This window comes from Papio anubis, chromosome 14 (assembly GCF_008728515.1).
Source record: "Papio anubis isolate 15944 chromosome 14, Panubis1.0, whole genome shotgun sequence".
Classification (NCBI taxonomy): Eukaryota; Metazoa; Chordata; class Mammalia; order Primates; family Cercopithecidae; genus Papio; species Papio anubis.
The window spans coordinates 91,475,148-91,492,254 of NC_044989.1; the positions used below are offsets into that span (position 1 = coordinate 91,475,148).

General features: G+C 40.3%; 1 protein-coding gene across 8 annotated transcripts in view; it reads left to right on the forward strand.

The window, feature by feature from the left end:
- Nucleotides 1–2,462: 2,462 nt before the first annotated feature.
- The window catches only part of ANAPC1 (anaphase promoting complex subunit 1), a 118,225-nt gene continuing 103,580 nt past the window's right edge, over nt 2,463–17,107 (forward strand). Inside the window, exons 1-6 of one of the 8 annotated variants that reach the window (XM_021925199.2) lie at nt 2,463–2,728; nt 6,086–6,322; nt 7,619–7,780; nt 13,533–13,584; nt 13,788–13,888; nt 14,484–14,566. In XM_021925199.2, coding sequence (XP_021780891.1) covers nt 6,110–6,322; nt 7,619–7,780; nt 13,533–13,584; nt 13,788–13,888; nt 14,484–14,566 — 611 coding nt within the window. In that variant the 5' untranslated portion in view covers nt 2,463–2,728; nt 6,086–6,109. The other 7 variants (XM_009184949.4, XM_017947860.3, XM_003909124.5 and 4 more) reach the window with 7 other exon arrangements.

Here is a 17,107-nt window from a genome sequence, read left to right on the forward strand (position 1 = left end):
GTGAGCCGAGATCGCGCCACTGCACTCCAGCCTGGGCGACAGAGCGAGACTCCGTCTCAAAAAAAAAAAACAAAAAACTTTTCTCCAATTTATCAATTATTTTCCTAGGTTCCTTGTGCTTTAGGTACCATATTTAAGACATCATTGCCTAATCCAAGGCTATGAAGATTTACATCTATGTTTTCTTTTAAGTGTATAGCTTTACTCTTTATTTTTTTTTTGAAACGAAGTCTCGCTCTTGTCCCCCAGGCTGGAGTACAATGGCATGATCTCAATTCACTGCAACCGCCGCCTCCCGGGTTCAAGTGGTTCTCCTGCCTCAGCCTCCCGAGCAGCTGGGATTACAGGTGCCTGTCAGCACGTCTGGCTATTTTTTTTTTTTTTTTTTTTTGTATTTTTAGTAGACATGGGGTTTCACCATGTTGGTCAGGCTGGTCTTGAACTCCTGACCTCAGGTGATCTGCCTGCCTTGGCCTCCCAAAGTGCTGAGATTACAGGCGTGAGCCACCGTGCCCGGCAGCTTTACTCTCATATTTGGGTCTTTGATGCACTTTAATTGTTGTATATGGTGTGTAGTGCAAATCAAGATTCATTTTTTCCATATGAATATCCAAATATTGCAACACTAAGTGTTGAAAAGATGCTTCCCTCCTTCATTCGCTTTTGCAAGTTTGTAAAACAACAACAACAAAATCACTGGCCTCACTCTGTAACTGAGGGCTGCACATACAGTCTTCCTTCCAAAGAGTACAGTATGGAAAGTGGGGAAATGGTAACATCACAGTAGAGAAATCTGACAAACACTATCTCAGTTAGGTGATCAAGGTTGACATCAGCAGCGATAAGCGATGCTGTTGATAAGTACCTTTGATATGATGTGATGAAAATGACACTTTATCTCTATGATCTTCCTTCCCCAAATCCATATCCCCAGGCTAATCATGAAGAAACATCAGATGAATTCCAGTTAAGGGATATTCTACAACCAATGCAGTGGCTTACACCTAGAGTCTCATCTACTTGGGGGGTTGAAGCAGGAGGACTGCTTGAGCACAGGAGTTCAAGGCTACAGTGAGCTGTGTTTGTGCCAATGCACTCTAGCCTAGGCAACACAGCAAGACTCTTTAAAAAAATTGAACAAAGTATGAATTTTAATTACTCATGTGTTGATATTTCATTAATTTTAACAAATGCACTATACTAATGTAAAATACTAATAATAGGGAAACTGGATGTAGAAACTGGGTATAGGGTATGTGGGAAATTTTGGAACTATCTATAATTTTTCTGTAAATCTAAACTTTTTTAAAAAAAAATTTTAAAATACTGGCTGGGCCCAGTGACTCACGCCTGTAATCCCAGCACTTTGGGAGGATGAAGCAGGAGGATCACGAGGGCAGGAGTTCGAGACCAGCCTGGCCAACGTGGTGAAACCCCGTTTCTACTAAAAATACAAAAATTAGCTGGACGTGGTAGCGGGCGCCTGTAATTCCAGCTTCTCGGAAGGCTGACGCAGAAGAATCGCTTGAACCCGGGAGGCGGAGGTTGCAGTGAACCGAGATCACACCACGGCACTCCAGCCTGGGTGACAGAGCGAGACTCCGTCTTAAGAAAAACACACACACAAAAGTTTAAAATATCAATTAGATATATTTGTATTTATTTAACTGTTTCACGAATCTTTGTTTCTATCCTTTCTCCTATAACCCATTCTTTTTTTTTTTTTTGGAGACAAGGTTTTGCTCTGTTGCCCGGGCTGGAGTGCACTGGCGCGATCATAGCTCACTGTGGCCTCAAACTCCCGGCTCAAGTGATCCTCCAGACTCCCAAGCAGCTGGGACTACGGGTGCGCGCCACGACGCCAGGGTAATTTTTAAAATTTTTCTTTTGTGTAGACAGGGTCTCGCTATATTGCCCAGGCTGGTTTCAAACTCTTGGGCTCCAGCAATCCTCTAGCCTCGCCTCCCAAAGTGCTGGGATTACAGGCGCGAGTGGTCGCTGGGGTTCTTAACTTGGGTCTTTGAATTGTCTCAATAAGTGTCTCTGAATCTGGGAATTCCAAGTAATGTTTCTGTGAGAACCTTCACACCGTTCATCGACTCTTCGAAGAAGAGTATGGACCGAAAAAGGCATAGAGCACTGCGCGTAGAGAAAATCAGCAACCCCTGCTCCCCACCATCAACCTAGAGGTGCCTACCTCCACGTGGGTCAGGAGGCGGAAGCGAAACCAGACAGAAAAAACCTTTAGATATATGAGGCAGTTCAGGTCCCCAGTGACATGAGCTAAAGAGAACTTGGACGCCAGGAGGATCCCATCACTGTACGGACTCTAGCAGACAGAATCCAGCTTAGGGGTTCAGATCAATCGCACGGAGGAAAGAGCCCACAAGTTCTACCCCGCCGCGGTCTTCCCGCAACAGCGCAGGCGCTAGGACTGCTAGGACGCCGCGCGCCTACCGCGATGCCCCGCCCCGGCGCGAGGCAGGACGGGAAAGTCAAGATGGACGCGTCCATTTGAACGTCTCGCATGCCTTCCTGCCATTAGCACTCGCGCCGGGTGCTGTTGCCCATTCTTCCTCCGGAATAGGGGAGGGAGAGGGAATGAGAAGCTGCCGCGGCCGAGGAGTCACTGTGACGGACCCCGCCGCTGCCCTAGGGCCTCCTCGGCCCCTGCGCCTCCGGGGAGCAGCCGGGGCTCGCCGCGCCTGACGCGTCCCGAGTTATACAGGTGCGGGCCCTGTACCGCAGCACTTGGTGGTCTGTCGCGCGCCGCGTGACTCTTGCATCCGCCCCGAGGCCTATCCTCCCCTCGTGGCCGTAGGTCTGGGAACCCGGGGGACTGGGAACCTGAGAGAGGGCGTTGAGCTTGCCCCGGGGCTGAGGGGGCTCCTTCCAGCTCATTGGTTGCCAACGTCTTTTATGAGCTGCGCGCAGCATATCCATGTGCAGCCTCAGCTTCTAGATTGGCCCCCAGTCCCTCTGAGCTGATTTTCTGAGGCCCGAGCTCTTAGCCTGTTTTCACCGTCCTCCAGAACGGCTGGCGAAGCTCTTCCTTTTTTGTGGAGACTGGAGACTTAAGCTCCCGTTAGTGTGCATTTGGGACTTTTTTTTTTTTTTTTTTGGCAGGGTAGTGTTTGTAGGAATCATTGCTGATACTGTTATTTATAGCATATGAATTTAATAGTATTTTTATGTATAGCTGTTTATGTTGCCCCTAATAAGTAAAAACATGTCTAAAAGTTTGGGGTACTGTAAAAGTATTAAATATGTGGCTTAATAGGTACAAAATGATAAATCTTTAACCATTCTGTGATTTTCTCTCAGTTATAAGAAAATAACATAAAATTGCAGAACTAAAGTTTCATAAAGTCAAAAGTTTGTTGATGTTGGTTGTCCTGTTGAATAAAATATAGGAAGACCAGCTCAATTTTGTTGTTTTCTTTTAAGTTTTTTTTTTTTTTTTGAAACAGAGTCTTGTTCTGTCGCCCAGGCTGGAGTGCAGCGGTGTGATCTCGGCTCACTGTAACCTCCCACCTCCGGCTCCCGTGTTCAAGCAATTCTCTGCTTCAGCCTCCCGAGTAGCTGGGATTACAGGTGCCCACCACTAGGTCTGGCTAATTTTCGTATTTTTAGTAGAGATGGGGTTTCACCATCTTGGCCAGGCTGATCTTGAACTCCTGACCTCGTGATCCTCCCGCCTCGGCCTCCCAAAGTGCTGGGATTTACAGGCATGAGCCACCGCGCCCGGCCCCTTGTAAGTTTTATAAGGCACTTTTTGGTTGTGTTCCAAGTTCAAGTGTTCCCAGTACTCATTTATTTCTAGCAGAAAGAAAAACAAAACTTGTATCATGTTTTGTGACATAATTATATCAAGAATAACTTTTTTTTTTTTTTTTTGAGACAGAGTCTCGCTCTGTCGCCCAGGCTGGAGTGCAGTGGCTGGATCTTAGCTCACTGGAAGCTCCGCCTCCCGGATTCACGCCATTCTCCTGCCTCAGCCTCCTGAGTAGCTGGGACTACAGGCACCCGCCACCACGCCCGGCTATTTTTTTGTATTTTTTAGTAGAGACGGGGTTTCACCGTGTTAGCCAGGATGGTCTCGATCTCCTGACCTCGTGATCCGCCCGTCTCGGCCTCCCAAAGTGCTGGGATTACAGGCTTGAGCCACCGCTCCCGGCAACTTTTTATTTTCGAGAAGGATTTTCGCTCTTGTCCCCCAGGCTGGAGTGCAATGGCGCGATCTCGGCTCACTGCAACCTCTGCCTCCCAGGTTCAAGCGATTCTCTTGCCTCAGCCTCCCAGGTAGCTGGGATTACAGGCGCCCACCACCATGCCTGAGTAATTTTTTTTTTTTTTTTTGTATTTTTAGTAGAGTTGGGGTTTCACCATGTTGGCCAGGCTTGTCTCGACCTGACCTCAGGTGATCCGCCTGCCTTGGTCTCCCACAGTGCTGGGATTACAGGCATGAGCCATGGCGCCCAGCCAAGAATAACATTTAATTCACAGTGAAAATAACTTGTGGCTTTGGAGGAGCTGCAAAAGAACTACATAGGCTTTGGGTGGTTTGTGTAACCATATAGGTCTCTTGCCCTATAAGCAGCAAGTCAATACACGGAAACAACGGGGATTGCAGCAGATAAAGTGTTTTACTTGCAGGGCCACTGAACTAGGAGACAGGAAACTTCAAGTCAGTCTCCCCAAAGAGTTTTTTTTTTTTTTTTTTCTGAGACAGAGTCTTGTTCTGTGACCCAGGCTGGAGTTGGAGTGCAGTGGTGTGATCTTGGCTCACTGCAAGCTCTGCCTCCCGGGTTCACGCCATTCTCCTGCCTCAGCCTCCCCAGTAACTGGGACTACCGGCGCCTGCCACCGCGCCTGGCTAATTTATTGTATTTTTAGTAGAGACAGGGTTTCACCGTGTTAGCCAGGACGGTCTTGATCTCCTGACCTCGTGATCTGCCCGCCTCAGCCTCCCACAGTGCTGGGATTACAGGCGTGAGCCACCGCGCCTGGCCCCCAGTCTCGAGGTTTTAAAGAGTTTGGAGGGTAGTGGGCTAAGGTATTGATTGGTCAGAGAATGAAGGATGAAGTCATAGGACAGAGAGATAAATCACATTCTCATGCTAATGTGGTTCCTTGATGGGGTCTTAAGACTAGCTTGTATCAGCTCAAAAGTCTTAGGCTCCTAACATTAAAAATACTATCTGTAGGAACGTGGTATATATAAGCAGGTACAGGAAAGTGGGTCAAAGGGTAGTCTAATTATGCTTATCTGTACTTTTGTCTAAAGCCTGACTTCTTCCTAACCTTGTGATGAAGGCTTTAACAGTTTATCCACGTTTTTTTTTTTAGTAATAAACTGTACTGTAATCGATTAATAATTAGATTAATTAGATATAATAATTAATTAAAACCTAGTACCCTTAAATCTACAAGCATAACTGTTCCATGGCTAGAGTTATTCATGCCTCAGTTCTTTGGGTTTTGACCAATAATTGAAATTGATTGTAGTTATATATTTAGGTGGGATTGGGGGTATCACAGCTACTTACGACATTTGATAACTTATGTCTTTTGTAGATTGGTCACCTGAAAGCAGTTCAACCTCTGATGAATTAGAGTAATATGTTATTTTTTTATTGTTTTATTCCAACATGAGAGCGATCCCTTAGATGTACTTTTCAGATGAGGTTCTGGCATCTAACCAGAAATGATCTTAAATGTTGAGAAGCCATGTAGTTATGGGACTATAGAATACAACTTGTCTAAATACTTCATATATAAAGTATGGAAAAATTAGCATATAGTAGTAGGAAACATGGGATAGGTGGTGCGGGACATAATTACTTGTCGCATCTCAGTGGTTTCCTATAGTGGTAACTGTCAGTCTGTGACTAAAATGTGATAATTGCAGTTGTCTGAAAGAATCAGATCTAAAACACCCTTTTATGTCATGATCACTTATGTACTTACCAATCTGATATAATTACTTGACACCCTTGTAAGGATTAATGACTTACGTGTTTATGGTATTTTTATTCTAGTTTTGAGTCTGGAAGCTGACCAGAATGTGTTTGAATTCATACAGAAATAATGTTGATATTTGGAACCCATGTCGAACTTCTATGAAGAAAGGGCAACGATGATTGCAGCCAGGGATTTGCAGGAATTTGTTCCTTTTGGTCGAGACCACTGCAAGCACCACCCTAATGCTTTGAACCTTCAACTTCGCCAGCTGCAGCCAGCCTCTGAATTATGGTCTTCTGATGGTGCTGCTGGCTTGGTGGGATCCCTTCAGGAGGTTACAATCCATGAGAAACAGAAGGTTCCATTGAGTTTCCCATTGCGTTTTTGAAATGTAGAGTGATATAATCTACTTGTAATTTAAGGCTACTGAGAGGCAACTGAGGGATCAGTGTGATGCCACTTCTAGGGTAGAGTTAAGGTGTGGTAATTTCAATACATGTTGAAAATAATGACTTTATTATATTGTCATAGCAACTTATTTAGATACCCTCTATAACTTGTGATTTTATAATGTGAGGTTCAGTAGTATGATTGTCCATTTTAAACCTTTTTCTTTTCTCTTAGTATGTGGGGACCAGATTTCATGTTATTTAATGATTAAATGGTAGAGATTAGAAATAGTCCCTGCTGCAGAAGATTTACATGTTTCTAAAGGAGAGAAGAAATGCCACAAAACTAGGTAGAGTAATCATTTTTTTTGTTTTTTTTTCTTTTCTGAGACGGAGTTTCACTCTTGTTGCCCAGGCTGGAGTACAATGGCACAATCTCAGCTCACCGCAACCTCTGCCTCCTGGGTTCAAGCGATTCTCCTGCCTCAGCCTCCCGAGTAGCTGAGATTACAGGCATGCGCCACCATGCCCAGCTGCTTTTGTATTTTTTTAGTAGAAGTGGGATTTCTCCATGTTGGTCAGGCTGGTCTCAAACTCCAGACCTCAGGTGATCCGCCCCCCTCGGCCTCCCAAAGTGCTGGGATTACAGGCGTGAGCCACTGCGCCTGGCCGAGGAATGAGTAGTAAGTAGGGGAATGAGATGTAAGTGTGTGGCAGAAAATGTATACCTCCTGCCTTATTCCATTTTCATATCCCTTTGGGATACTAAAATCTCAGGAAGGGAAAGCCTGTGTAGTTAAAAATGGAAACTTCTTCTTATCCATTCATTTTGGTGGGTGGGACAAAGGAAAAGAAGGTGAATATATATGTGGCTGCGAAGCAGGAAGTCTGCCTTGTTCATAGATTTGCCGAGTGATTCCCATGTGCACCTCACTGTCCTTTATCTGCCCTACCTCATGTACTTAATATGTCCTTTTAGTCTCCCAAACATGTGATTTGACTTTTGGAACGGTAGAGAAGGTGTACTTTTTGTTCATTTTTGTTTTTGGCAGAGTAATGCAGAGGAATAATATAAAACATTCAATATAGAGAATTATTGAGTAAATTCTTCATGAAATTCTGTAATGTAATGCCTATATCCACATCCTCTGTTAAACAGTATACGAAACTTTCTAGTTGTGCTTACTCCATGAGCAAATAAATTTTGTTCCAGATTTTTGAAAAACAGAGTGCTTGAATATGTTTTACATGTGTTAATTTTTAAGGAAAGCTGGCAGTTAAGGAAAGGAGTGAGTGAAATTGGAGAAGACGTGGACTATGATGAGGAACTCTATGTTGCCGGAAATATGGTGATATGGAGCAAAGGAAGTAAAAGCCAGGCATTGGCAGTTTATAAAGCGTTTACAGTTGACAGTCCTGTTCAGCAGGTGAGTTGATTTGAATTTTAGCATTTGATTCACTATTTAATGCAATTTAAAAAAAATTCTTTTTTTTTTTTTTTTTTTTTTTTTTTTTGAGATGGAGTCTTGCTCTGTCGCCCAGGCTGGAGTGCCGTGGCCGGATCTCAGCTCACTGCAAGCTCTGCCTCCCAGGTTCACGCCATTCTCCCGCCTCAGCCTCCCGAGTAGCTGGGACTACAGGCGCCGCCACTTCGCCCGGCTAGTTTTTTGTATTTTTTTAGTGGAGACGGGGTTTCACCGTGTTAGCCAGGATGGTCTCGATCTCCTGACCTCGTGATCCACCCGTCTCGGCCTCCCAAAGTGCTGGGATTACAGGCTTGAGCCACCGCGCCCGGCCTAAAAAAAATTCTTGTTTTAAAATTTAACAGAAATGATAAAACCAGCATAATGATCTCAACAGCTGGATGTACATTGTAACATGACATAATGTAATGTGAAGATAATGGCAGGAAAATAAAAATTTAATTTTATATATCATTACTTTTTTTACACTTTCCTTTGTCACTTAAATGATAATCTTTAAACACCCTGTCCTTAAGTAATTCAATTTGTTATTGCCAGCAAAAACTTATAAAACATTAAGGGTACAGAAATATTTTAACACGTGATTACTATAATTGATTGCAAAGATTTGAATAAATAAAAATTATGGGGTTCATAATGATAGAGAGAAAGGAAAAAATCTGCTTTGCAACCATTGCAGTTGACTATTATAACCATTCTGAAAGTTGATAATGAAAGGGAGAGAATTAAGCGTTTGCCATATTTTTTCAGGAAGACATGCAGTTCATCTCCATTTGAGGAAGGAAAACACTTACAGAAGAATGCTAGCTAATAAATGTAAAAGGAATTGTAGAATTAGAAAATCACCATTTTGTAACCTCCAGTGCAATAACTGATTCAAACAAGGATTGTAAATGGATACTAACACTGTTGGTCGAAAGAATATTACCATGGCACCAACATACCACCCTGTGGATTACTTGGTAAATGTGAAGGAACAAATGTACCTCTACTTTGGAGTTATTTGTCAGTCTCCACCTCAATCAAGTGATTGAGTTTAGCATAATTAATAGTGACGTGAAGGGATATTATGTGCTTCTAGCTGTAATGCGGAATGAAGTACATGATGTCATCTACTAAGTTTTCTTCCCCAAAATATGAATATTTAGACCTAACTTCCTGTTTAAGGAAATATAGGCACTAGAGGATTATATTTTAAAATATCATGAGATGAGGAAATAGATGAGATAGGAATGGCTAAAGCTTGATTATTATTTATTTATTTATTTTTTGAGATGGAGTCTTGCTCTGTTGCCAGGCTGGAGTGCAGTGGCGCTATCTCGGCTCACTGCAAGCTCCGCCTCCTGGGTTCATGCCATTCTCCTGCCTCACCCTCCCGAGTAGCTGGGACTACAGGTGCCTGCCACCACGCCCAGCTAATTTTGTTTTTGTATTTTTAGTAGAGCTGGGGTTTCACTGTGTTAGCCATGATGGTCTCCATCTCCTGACCTCGTGATGTACCCACCTTGGCCTGCCAAAGTGCTGGGATTACAGGCGTGAGCCACCATGCCCTGCCAAGCTTGATAATTATTAAAACTGGCTGATGGGGATTCATTATCCTATTCTATTTACTTTGTATTTATTTGAAATTTTCCACTATAAAAAGTTTATAGTCTACATTTCGGTTTCTTTTAAAAAGTCATGGAGAAGGAGAAAAAGGTGGAGACTGTTCTACATTGAAAGAGACTAAAGAGACATCACCAAATGCCGTATTTTTTGAATCTTGTTAAATGAACTTTGATTGAGTCCTGGTTTTAGAAAACTGGCTAAAAAGATATTTTTGGGGAAAATTTGGGAAGGTTGAAAATTACTGGCCAGTAGCTGATGTTAGAGAAGTGTTATTTTTTTCTTAGGGATGATGGTTTTATGGTTTTATAGGAGAACATCTTTATTTTTAGAAAAGGCATGGTGAAGTATTTAGAAGTGAAATGTCATGATGTGTGTGCGATTTGTTTTTAGACAGTCAGCATTCCCGTTCCAAAAATCCCATATATACACAAATGCACACACATAAACAAATACGGCAAAATTTTCATGACTGTTGGATTTAGGTGAAATATGTTTGCTGCATTATTTCAACTTTTCTTACTGAAATTTTTATAACAAAAAGTTGGAGGAAAAACTAATGCATTTATAGTAGTTGAATTAGGATTGACAAGAGGTTTTGGAGGCTTTGACTAATGTTAAGTTTCATTTTTGTAAATGCTGAAATCTTTGTGTCTGGACACTGCTTCCTTCCACTCCTCCCACCTGCCATTAACTCTTTCCTGATGAGCACTGTATTCTAACTATTTATTGGAAAGGATAAACTGAATCATTATTCCAACATTTGAGGGCGTATGTAAAAGCATTTGTGTCCTGGAGTGTTGAAGCCAGTGATCTTTTTGATGGTAATTTTTTTCCCATATAATTCTTATAGTTAGTATAGATGTGAAAAGTGCATTTGATGATATCCAAGTAGTTCTTTGCTTCTATATTTTCATCTTAATTTCTCCAAGAACAGTTGCCTATTTACTTGATTCTATGGAAGTACAGTTAGATGTATCATCTCCTTTATCTTAAGATCACTTGTAAGTGTAATTGTAAGATTTGGAATTTCAGTCTTGTTATTTAATTTTCTTGCTAATATGGAGAAAGGTAATTTTCTATTTTGTTTGTGAAATAATACCAGGTATATGTGACTCAGATTTTATCTATTCATTGTTTTACTTATCCTGCAAGTATTTTTTTTTTGGTGGTTCTTTTTATTTTTTCATTTATTCTTTTTACTTTTCAATAGAGATGGGGGTCTCACTATGTTGTCCAGGCTGGTCTTGAACCCCTGGGCTCTAGCGATCCTCCTGCCTTGGCGTCCTAAAGTGCTGGAATTACAGGCGTGAGCCACTGTGCCTGGCCTTCTGCAAGTATTTAGTCTCACTCTGTTTCAGATTATGCTAGGGCTACAAAGGTGAATGTAGTTTCTGCCATTGAAGGACTCATCGCCTAGAAAGGAGAACAGACAGATCAACTGAAATGCTGTATTCTGAATACTCTATAATAACTGCATGTCCACAGAGTGATGAGCGCCCAAAGGACTGCACGCCAAAGGGAGGGTTTTTCAAAGAAGATGCTATTTGTATTATAAAATGGTGGCAGAAGGGCATTCTAGGCAGAGGAAATCGCAGCAAAAAGATTTATGGAAAAAGATGACTTTTTAAACTTCAGAATGGCTGTACACAAAGTGTGGGTGTGGAGAGATGCAAGTGGATGCTGGCAGGATACAGACCAAAGGGCCTTGTATATAAACCAAGGAATTTGGATTTTAAACTGCATGCTGAAGGGAGCCTGCTGAGGATTTTAAAATGGAAGTGATCAATTTTGTGTTTTGAGAAGAGATTGCTTTGTTAGCAATATATATATAGGATTGACTGGAGAGTAGGGAGACTGTTGTCAGGGGCATTATTTTGTGATTGTTCAGGTAAAAGATTGGTGCCTTGGCAAAGAAGAGGTGATAAAGCAGAGGGAGATGTGGGAGGGGTTAGTGACCTCTTAGATATCAGGGATAAAAGAGATGTTAAAATATGTGCTTTTAGAGGCTGAGGGGATGGGATTTCATGAAAGGAAGTTGAGACTGTAATAGGTGCAGTGTAGATTTTGGACATTTCAGGTTGGAGCACAGCTCTTATGCATGGTTTTCTTCATGAATTTTCATTTTTTTTTTTTTTTTTTTGAGACGGAGTCTTGCTCTGTCACCCAGGCTGGAGTGTAGTGGCCGGATCTCAGCTTACTGCAAGCTCCACCTCTCGGGTTCACGCCATTCTCCTGCCTCAGCCTCCCGAGTAGCTGGGACTACAGGCACCCGCCGCTTCACCTGGCTAGTTTTTTGTATTTTTTAGTAGAGATGGGGTTTCACCGTGTTAGCCAGGATGGTCTCGATCTCCTGACCTCATGATCCGCCCGTCTCGGCCTCCCAAAGTGCTGGGATTACAGACTTGAGCCACCGCGCCCGGCCGAATTTTCATTTCTTAACCATTAAAATCTCCCACAACTCAACAATAAAACAAACTACCCAATTAAAAAATTGGGCAGAAGGACTTAAATGGACATTTTTCTAAAGAAGGTGCACACATGGTCAATAAGCACATGAAAAGATGCTCAACTTCACTAATCATTAGGCAAATGCAAATTACAGCCACAGTGAGATACCACTTTACTAGGTTGGCTATTATTAAAGAAACATAACAAATATTGGTGAGGGTGTCCAGAAGTTGGAACTTCTTTGCATTGCTGATGGGAATGTAACAAAGCTGCTGTGGAAAAATTTGGCGATTTCTCAAAAAGTTATACATATAGCCAGACGTGGTGCATGTCTGTACTCCCAGCTGTTCAGGAGACTGAGGCAGGAGGGTCACGTGAACCCAGGAGTTCTAGGCTGCTGTGAGCTAGAATCATGCCTTGCACTGCAGTTTGGGTGACAGAGTGAGACCCCGTCTTTTAAAAAAAACTTATACATAGAATTACCATTATGATCCAGCAGTTCCACTTCTAGATATATGCACAATTGAATTGAGAACAGGGACTCACAGATACTTGTACACCAGTGTTTACAGCAGCATTATTTATGATAGCCAAAAGGTAGAAATAACCCATGTCCATTGACAGATGAATGGATAAATAAATGTGGTATATGCTAACAGTGGAATATTGTTTAGCTTTAAAAAGGGATAAAATTCTGATACATGCCATAACATGGATGAACCTTGAAAACATTATGTTAAGTGAAATAAAACAGATATAAAAGGACAAATGTTGTACAGTTTCTCTTACTTGAGATACCTAGCACAGGTCCTTTCATAGGGAAGGTAGAATAGAGGTTACCAGAGCTCAGGGCATTGGGAAATGGGGAGTTACTGTTCAGTGGGCCTGGAGTTTCTGTTTGAGATGAGGAAAAAGTTCTGGAAATGTGCAGTATTTTACAGGCTCACAAATTGTACTAAACTCGTCAATTTAATGTTGTTAATGCCACTGAATTGTCTACTTAAAAATTGTTAAAATGCTAATTTTCATATTGTGTATATTTGACCACAGTTAAAAAAAAAAACAAAATGCTATTAAATAATTTAATAAGTGATTGTCAGGTTTGTCAGTTAAAGTTTAATAGCTTTTCCTAGTTTATATTTTGTAAGATGGGCCTTTAAGAACGGGAGGAGTTAATTTTTCTAAATAGTTTTTCAAAAGTCAGTCTAGAGAGAGTCTAAGAATAAGAGCAATTGTTTAATCTAGAGATTATAAAGTTTGAATAATCTTTAGTTTTGTATAGGATGTAGGGTTTAGTATGGTTTGAGCCACTATTTGAATTTTTGCTGCAAGGTTTCTCTCTGGCGGGTTTTTTGAATCTGCTCTTTTTGTAAAATTTATTTTTTTAATTTGAAATTTTAATTCTTGTGGATCTTTTCATAAAATTTAATTGTAAGCATATTGTGTCTTTCCTTATTATATTTATCATTTATTACTGTAATTTATTTTTTCTTCTTCTTTTTGTTCCCATGATTGTACATGTTGAGCTGAGGAGGCAAAGTTACTGCATAGATGCTATTATTATTATTCAGATGCCATTAGTTAATAGATGATTATTTAGATATAATTTTCTTAGGTAAGCATTTTGTTTTGATTTTAGGCATTGTGGTGTGACTTCATTATATCACAGGATAAGTCTGAAAAGGCCTACAGTAAGTTTCTTTTTGAAATTTTATTTTTCTTATGATTATTCCAAATGTTTATCTCATTGTATTTTTCATTCAAATGAAGTAGCCACTAGTAATAGTGGTTTACCATAAGCATCTTTATATTGTGCATTAAATAATTTGTGCTGTAAGGATTGAACTCCTTTGGGGGAAAAAAACATAAGTATTGTTGTACCCTTTCTTTTCAGGTAGCAATGAAGTAGAAAAATGCATATGTATATTGCAAAGCTCATGTATTAACATGCATAGCATAGAAGGAAAGGATTATATAGCTTCCTTACCATTTCAGGTAAACAAGTGTTTCAAATTTTGGGGGGGTTTTGTTGGAGAACATTTTTGAATTAATTGGTTTTAGAGGCATGTCTTATGTTTCATGTTTCATAGTAGTCAAAAATGTTATTTTTACTCAAAATAACTAAATTTTGGCAGCTTTAGTGGCTTACCATTTTTCTGTACTTCACAAAAAAATAAGTTATTTAATGAAGTGAATTAGGAAGCCTTCTGTGGTATGTGTTTGTCGGTTTAAATGATATGTAAGAACTTTTGGTTATATTAAATAAGGCATATGAATAATATTAGTCTTTTTTTGTTACTTGTCGTCTTTTTAATGCCTAGTGCTATTGTTAACACATTGTCATTTTGTTCCTGATACTGGCCAGTGGCAGGAATTTCACATTGAGCAACTCCTCTTTATTAGATTTGATTTTATCTTAGGGTTGCTTATTTGAATTACTTTTTAAGAAAATGCTGTATTTAATGATTATGTTACTTTGTAAAGCTATTAGTAAATTGGAAAATAAAACATTCTGTAATGTTTCTTTAAAATATTTTATAAAGGGGTAGGTTCTCTTACTTCTGTCTTTTCCCACCCTTTTACCTGAAAGGTTGCCAATGTTTGGCCCACTAAATATGGATTGTTGTTTGAGCGAAGCACTTCTTCACATGAAGTACCTCCAGGTTCACCCAGGTATTCATTTTATTCACTTCAGAATATTACTGCTTGGGATTTGTGTGTGTGTGTTGGTTCTGAGGTTTATCTGAAAGTTTGAGATGATGATAATTTTCATGCTAACAGTGTAGATATATGCCATTTTCTCTCATCTCAGTACAAGTTGAGTATCCCTGATCCAAAAACCTGAAATTCTCCAAAACCTGCAACTTGTTGAGCTCCAGCATGACACTCAAAGGAAATGCTTATTGGAGCATTTCAGGTTTTGGATTCTCAAATTAGGGTTGCTCTCATCAAAAAGATAATACATCATGATCAAGTGGGTTTCGTCTCAGGGATGTGGGGATACACAAGTCAATAAATGTGACACTTCACATAAACAGAATTAAAAACACATGTGATCATCTCAATAGATGCAGAAAAAAGCATTGGATAAAGTTCAGCATCCCTTGATGAGAAAAACAAACTAGGCATAGAAGGGACTTACTACAAATTAATAAAAGTCATGTACAACAAACCCACAGCCAACATCATACTGAATGGGGAAAAGTTGAAGGCATTCCCCCTGAGAACTGGAAGAAGAGAAAGACGCCTGCTTTCACCACTTCTGTTCAGCATGGTACTGGAAGCTCTGGCCGGAGCAGTCAGGCAAGAGAAAGAAAGAAAGGACATCTAGATTTGAAAAGAGAAAGTCATACTATCACTATTTGCTGGTGATATGATTATATACTTAGAAAACCCTGTAGACTCCTCCAAAAGACTCCTAGATTTGATAAATAAATTCAGTAAAGTCTCAGATTACAAAATCAATGTACACAAATCAGTAGCACTGCTATACACCAACAGTGACAAAGCTGAAAATCAAATCAAGAACTCAAGTCTCCCTTTTTTTTTTTTTTTTTTGAGACGGAGTTTTGCTGTTGTTGCCAAGTCTGGAGTACAATGGCGTGATCTCGGCTCACCACAACCTCCGCCTCCCAGGTTCAAGCGATTCTGCTGCTTCAGCTTCCTGAGTAACTGGGATTACAGGCATGAACCACCACGCCTGGCTAATTTTTTGTATTTTTAGTAGAGACGGGGTTTCTCCATGTTAGTCATGCTGGTCTTGAACTCCCAACCTCAGGTGATCCGCCCGCCTTGGCCTCCCAAAGTGCTGGGATTATAGGCATGAGCCACTGCGCCTGGCCAAAAATTCAGTCCCTTTTACAAGAACTGTAAAATACCAAAAACAAAAAACCTGTAAATATACTTAACCAAGGAGGTGAATGATCTCTATAAGGAGAACTACAACACACTGCTGAAAGAAATCATAGATGACACAAACAAACGGTAACACATCCCATGATCATGGATTTGAAGAATAATATTGTGAAAATGACCATATTGCCAAAAGCAATCTATAGATTTCACCGTAATTCTCGTCAAAATAAGATCATTTTTCATAGAATTAGAAAAAACAATTCTAAAATTCATATGGAACCAAAAGAGCCCAAAATAGCCAAAACAATCCTAAGCAAAAAGAACAAATATGTAGCCATCACATATACTACAAGTCTATAATTTCCAAAACAGCATGGTACTGGTATAAAAGTAGGCACATAGACCAGTGGAACAGAATGGAGAACCCAGAAATAAAGCCAAATACTTGCAATCAACTGATCTTTGACAAACAAGCATACAAAAACATAAATTGGGGGAAGGACATCATCCTGTTTAGTAAATGATGCTAGGAAAACTGACACCTTTTTTAGAAGAATGAAACTGGATTTTTTATCTCTCACCTTATACAAAAGTCAGGTCAAGAGGGATCAAAGACTTTAACAAGCCCTGAAACCATAAAAATTCTAGAAGATAACCTTGGAAAAACTCTTCTGGACATTGGCCTAGGCAAGGAATTTATGACTAAAACACCAGAAGCAAATGCAACGAAAACAATAAATAAATGGGACCTGATTAAAATAAAAAGCTTCTGCATAGCAAAAGAAATGTCAGAATAGACAGATAACTCACACAGTGGGAGAAAATATTTGCAAACTCTGCATCCAACAAAGCACTAGTATCCAGAATATATAATGAACTCAGATCAGCAAGAAAAAAACTCAAAAAGTGGGTAAGGGATGTGAGTAGACAGTTCTCAAAAGAAGATATACAAATGATCAGCAAACATGAAACTGCTCAGCATCAGTAATCATTAGAGAAATGCAAATTAAAACCACAGTGAGATATCACCTTACTCTTTCAGGAATGGCCATTATTAAAGAGTCAGGAAAACAATAGATGTTGGCATGGATGTGGTGGAAGGGGAGTGCTTATACACGGCTGGTGGGAATGTAATCAATGTGACATCTGTGGAAAACAGTATGGAGATTCCTTAATGAACTAAAAGTAGATCTACCATTCAATCTAGCAGTCCCGTTACTGGGTATCTACCCAAAGGGAAAAAAAAGTCATTATATGAAAAAGACACATGCACATGTATGTTTATTGCAACACAATTCACAATTGCAAAGATAGGGAATCAGCCTAAGTGCCCATCGACCAATGAGTGAATAAAGAAAA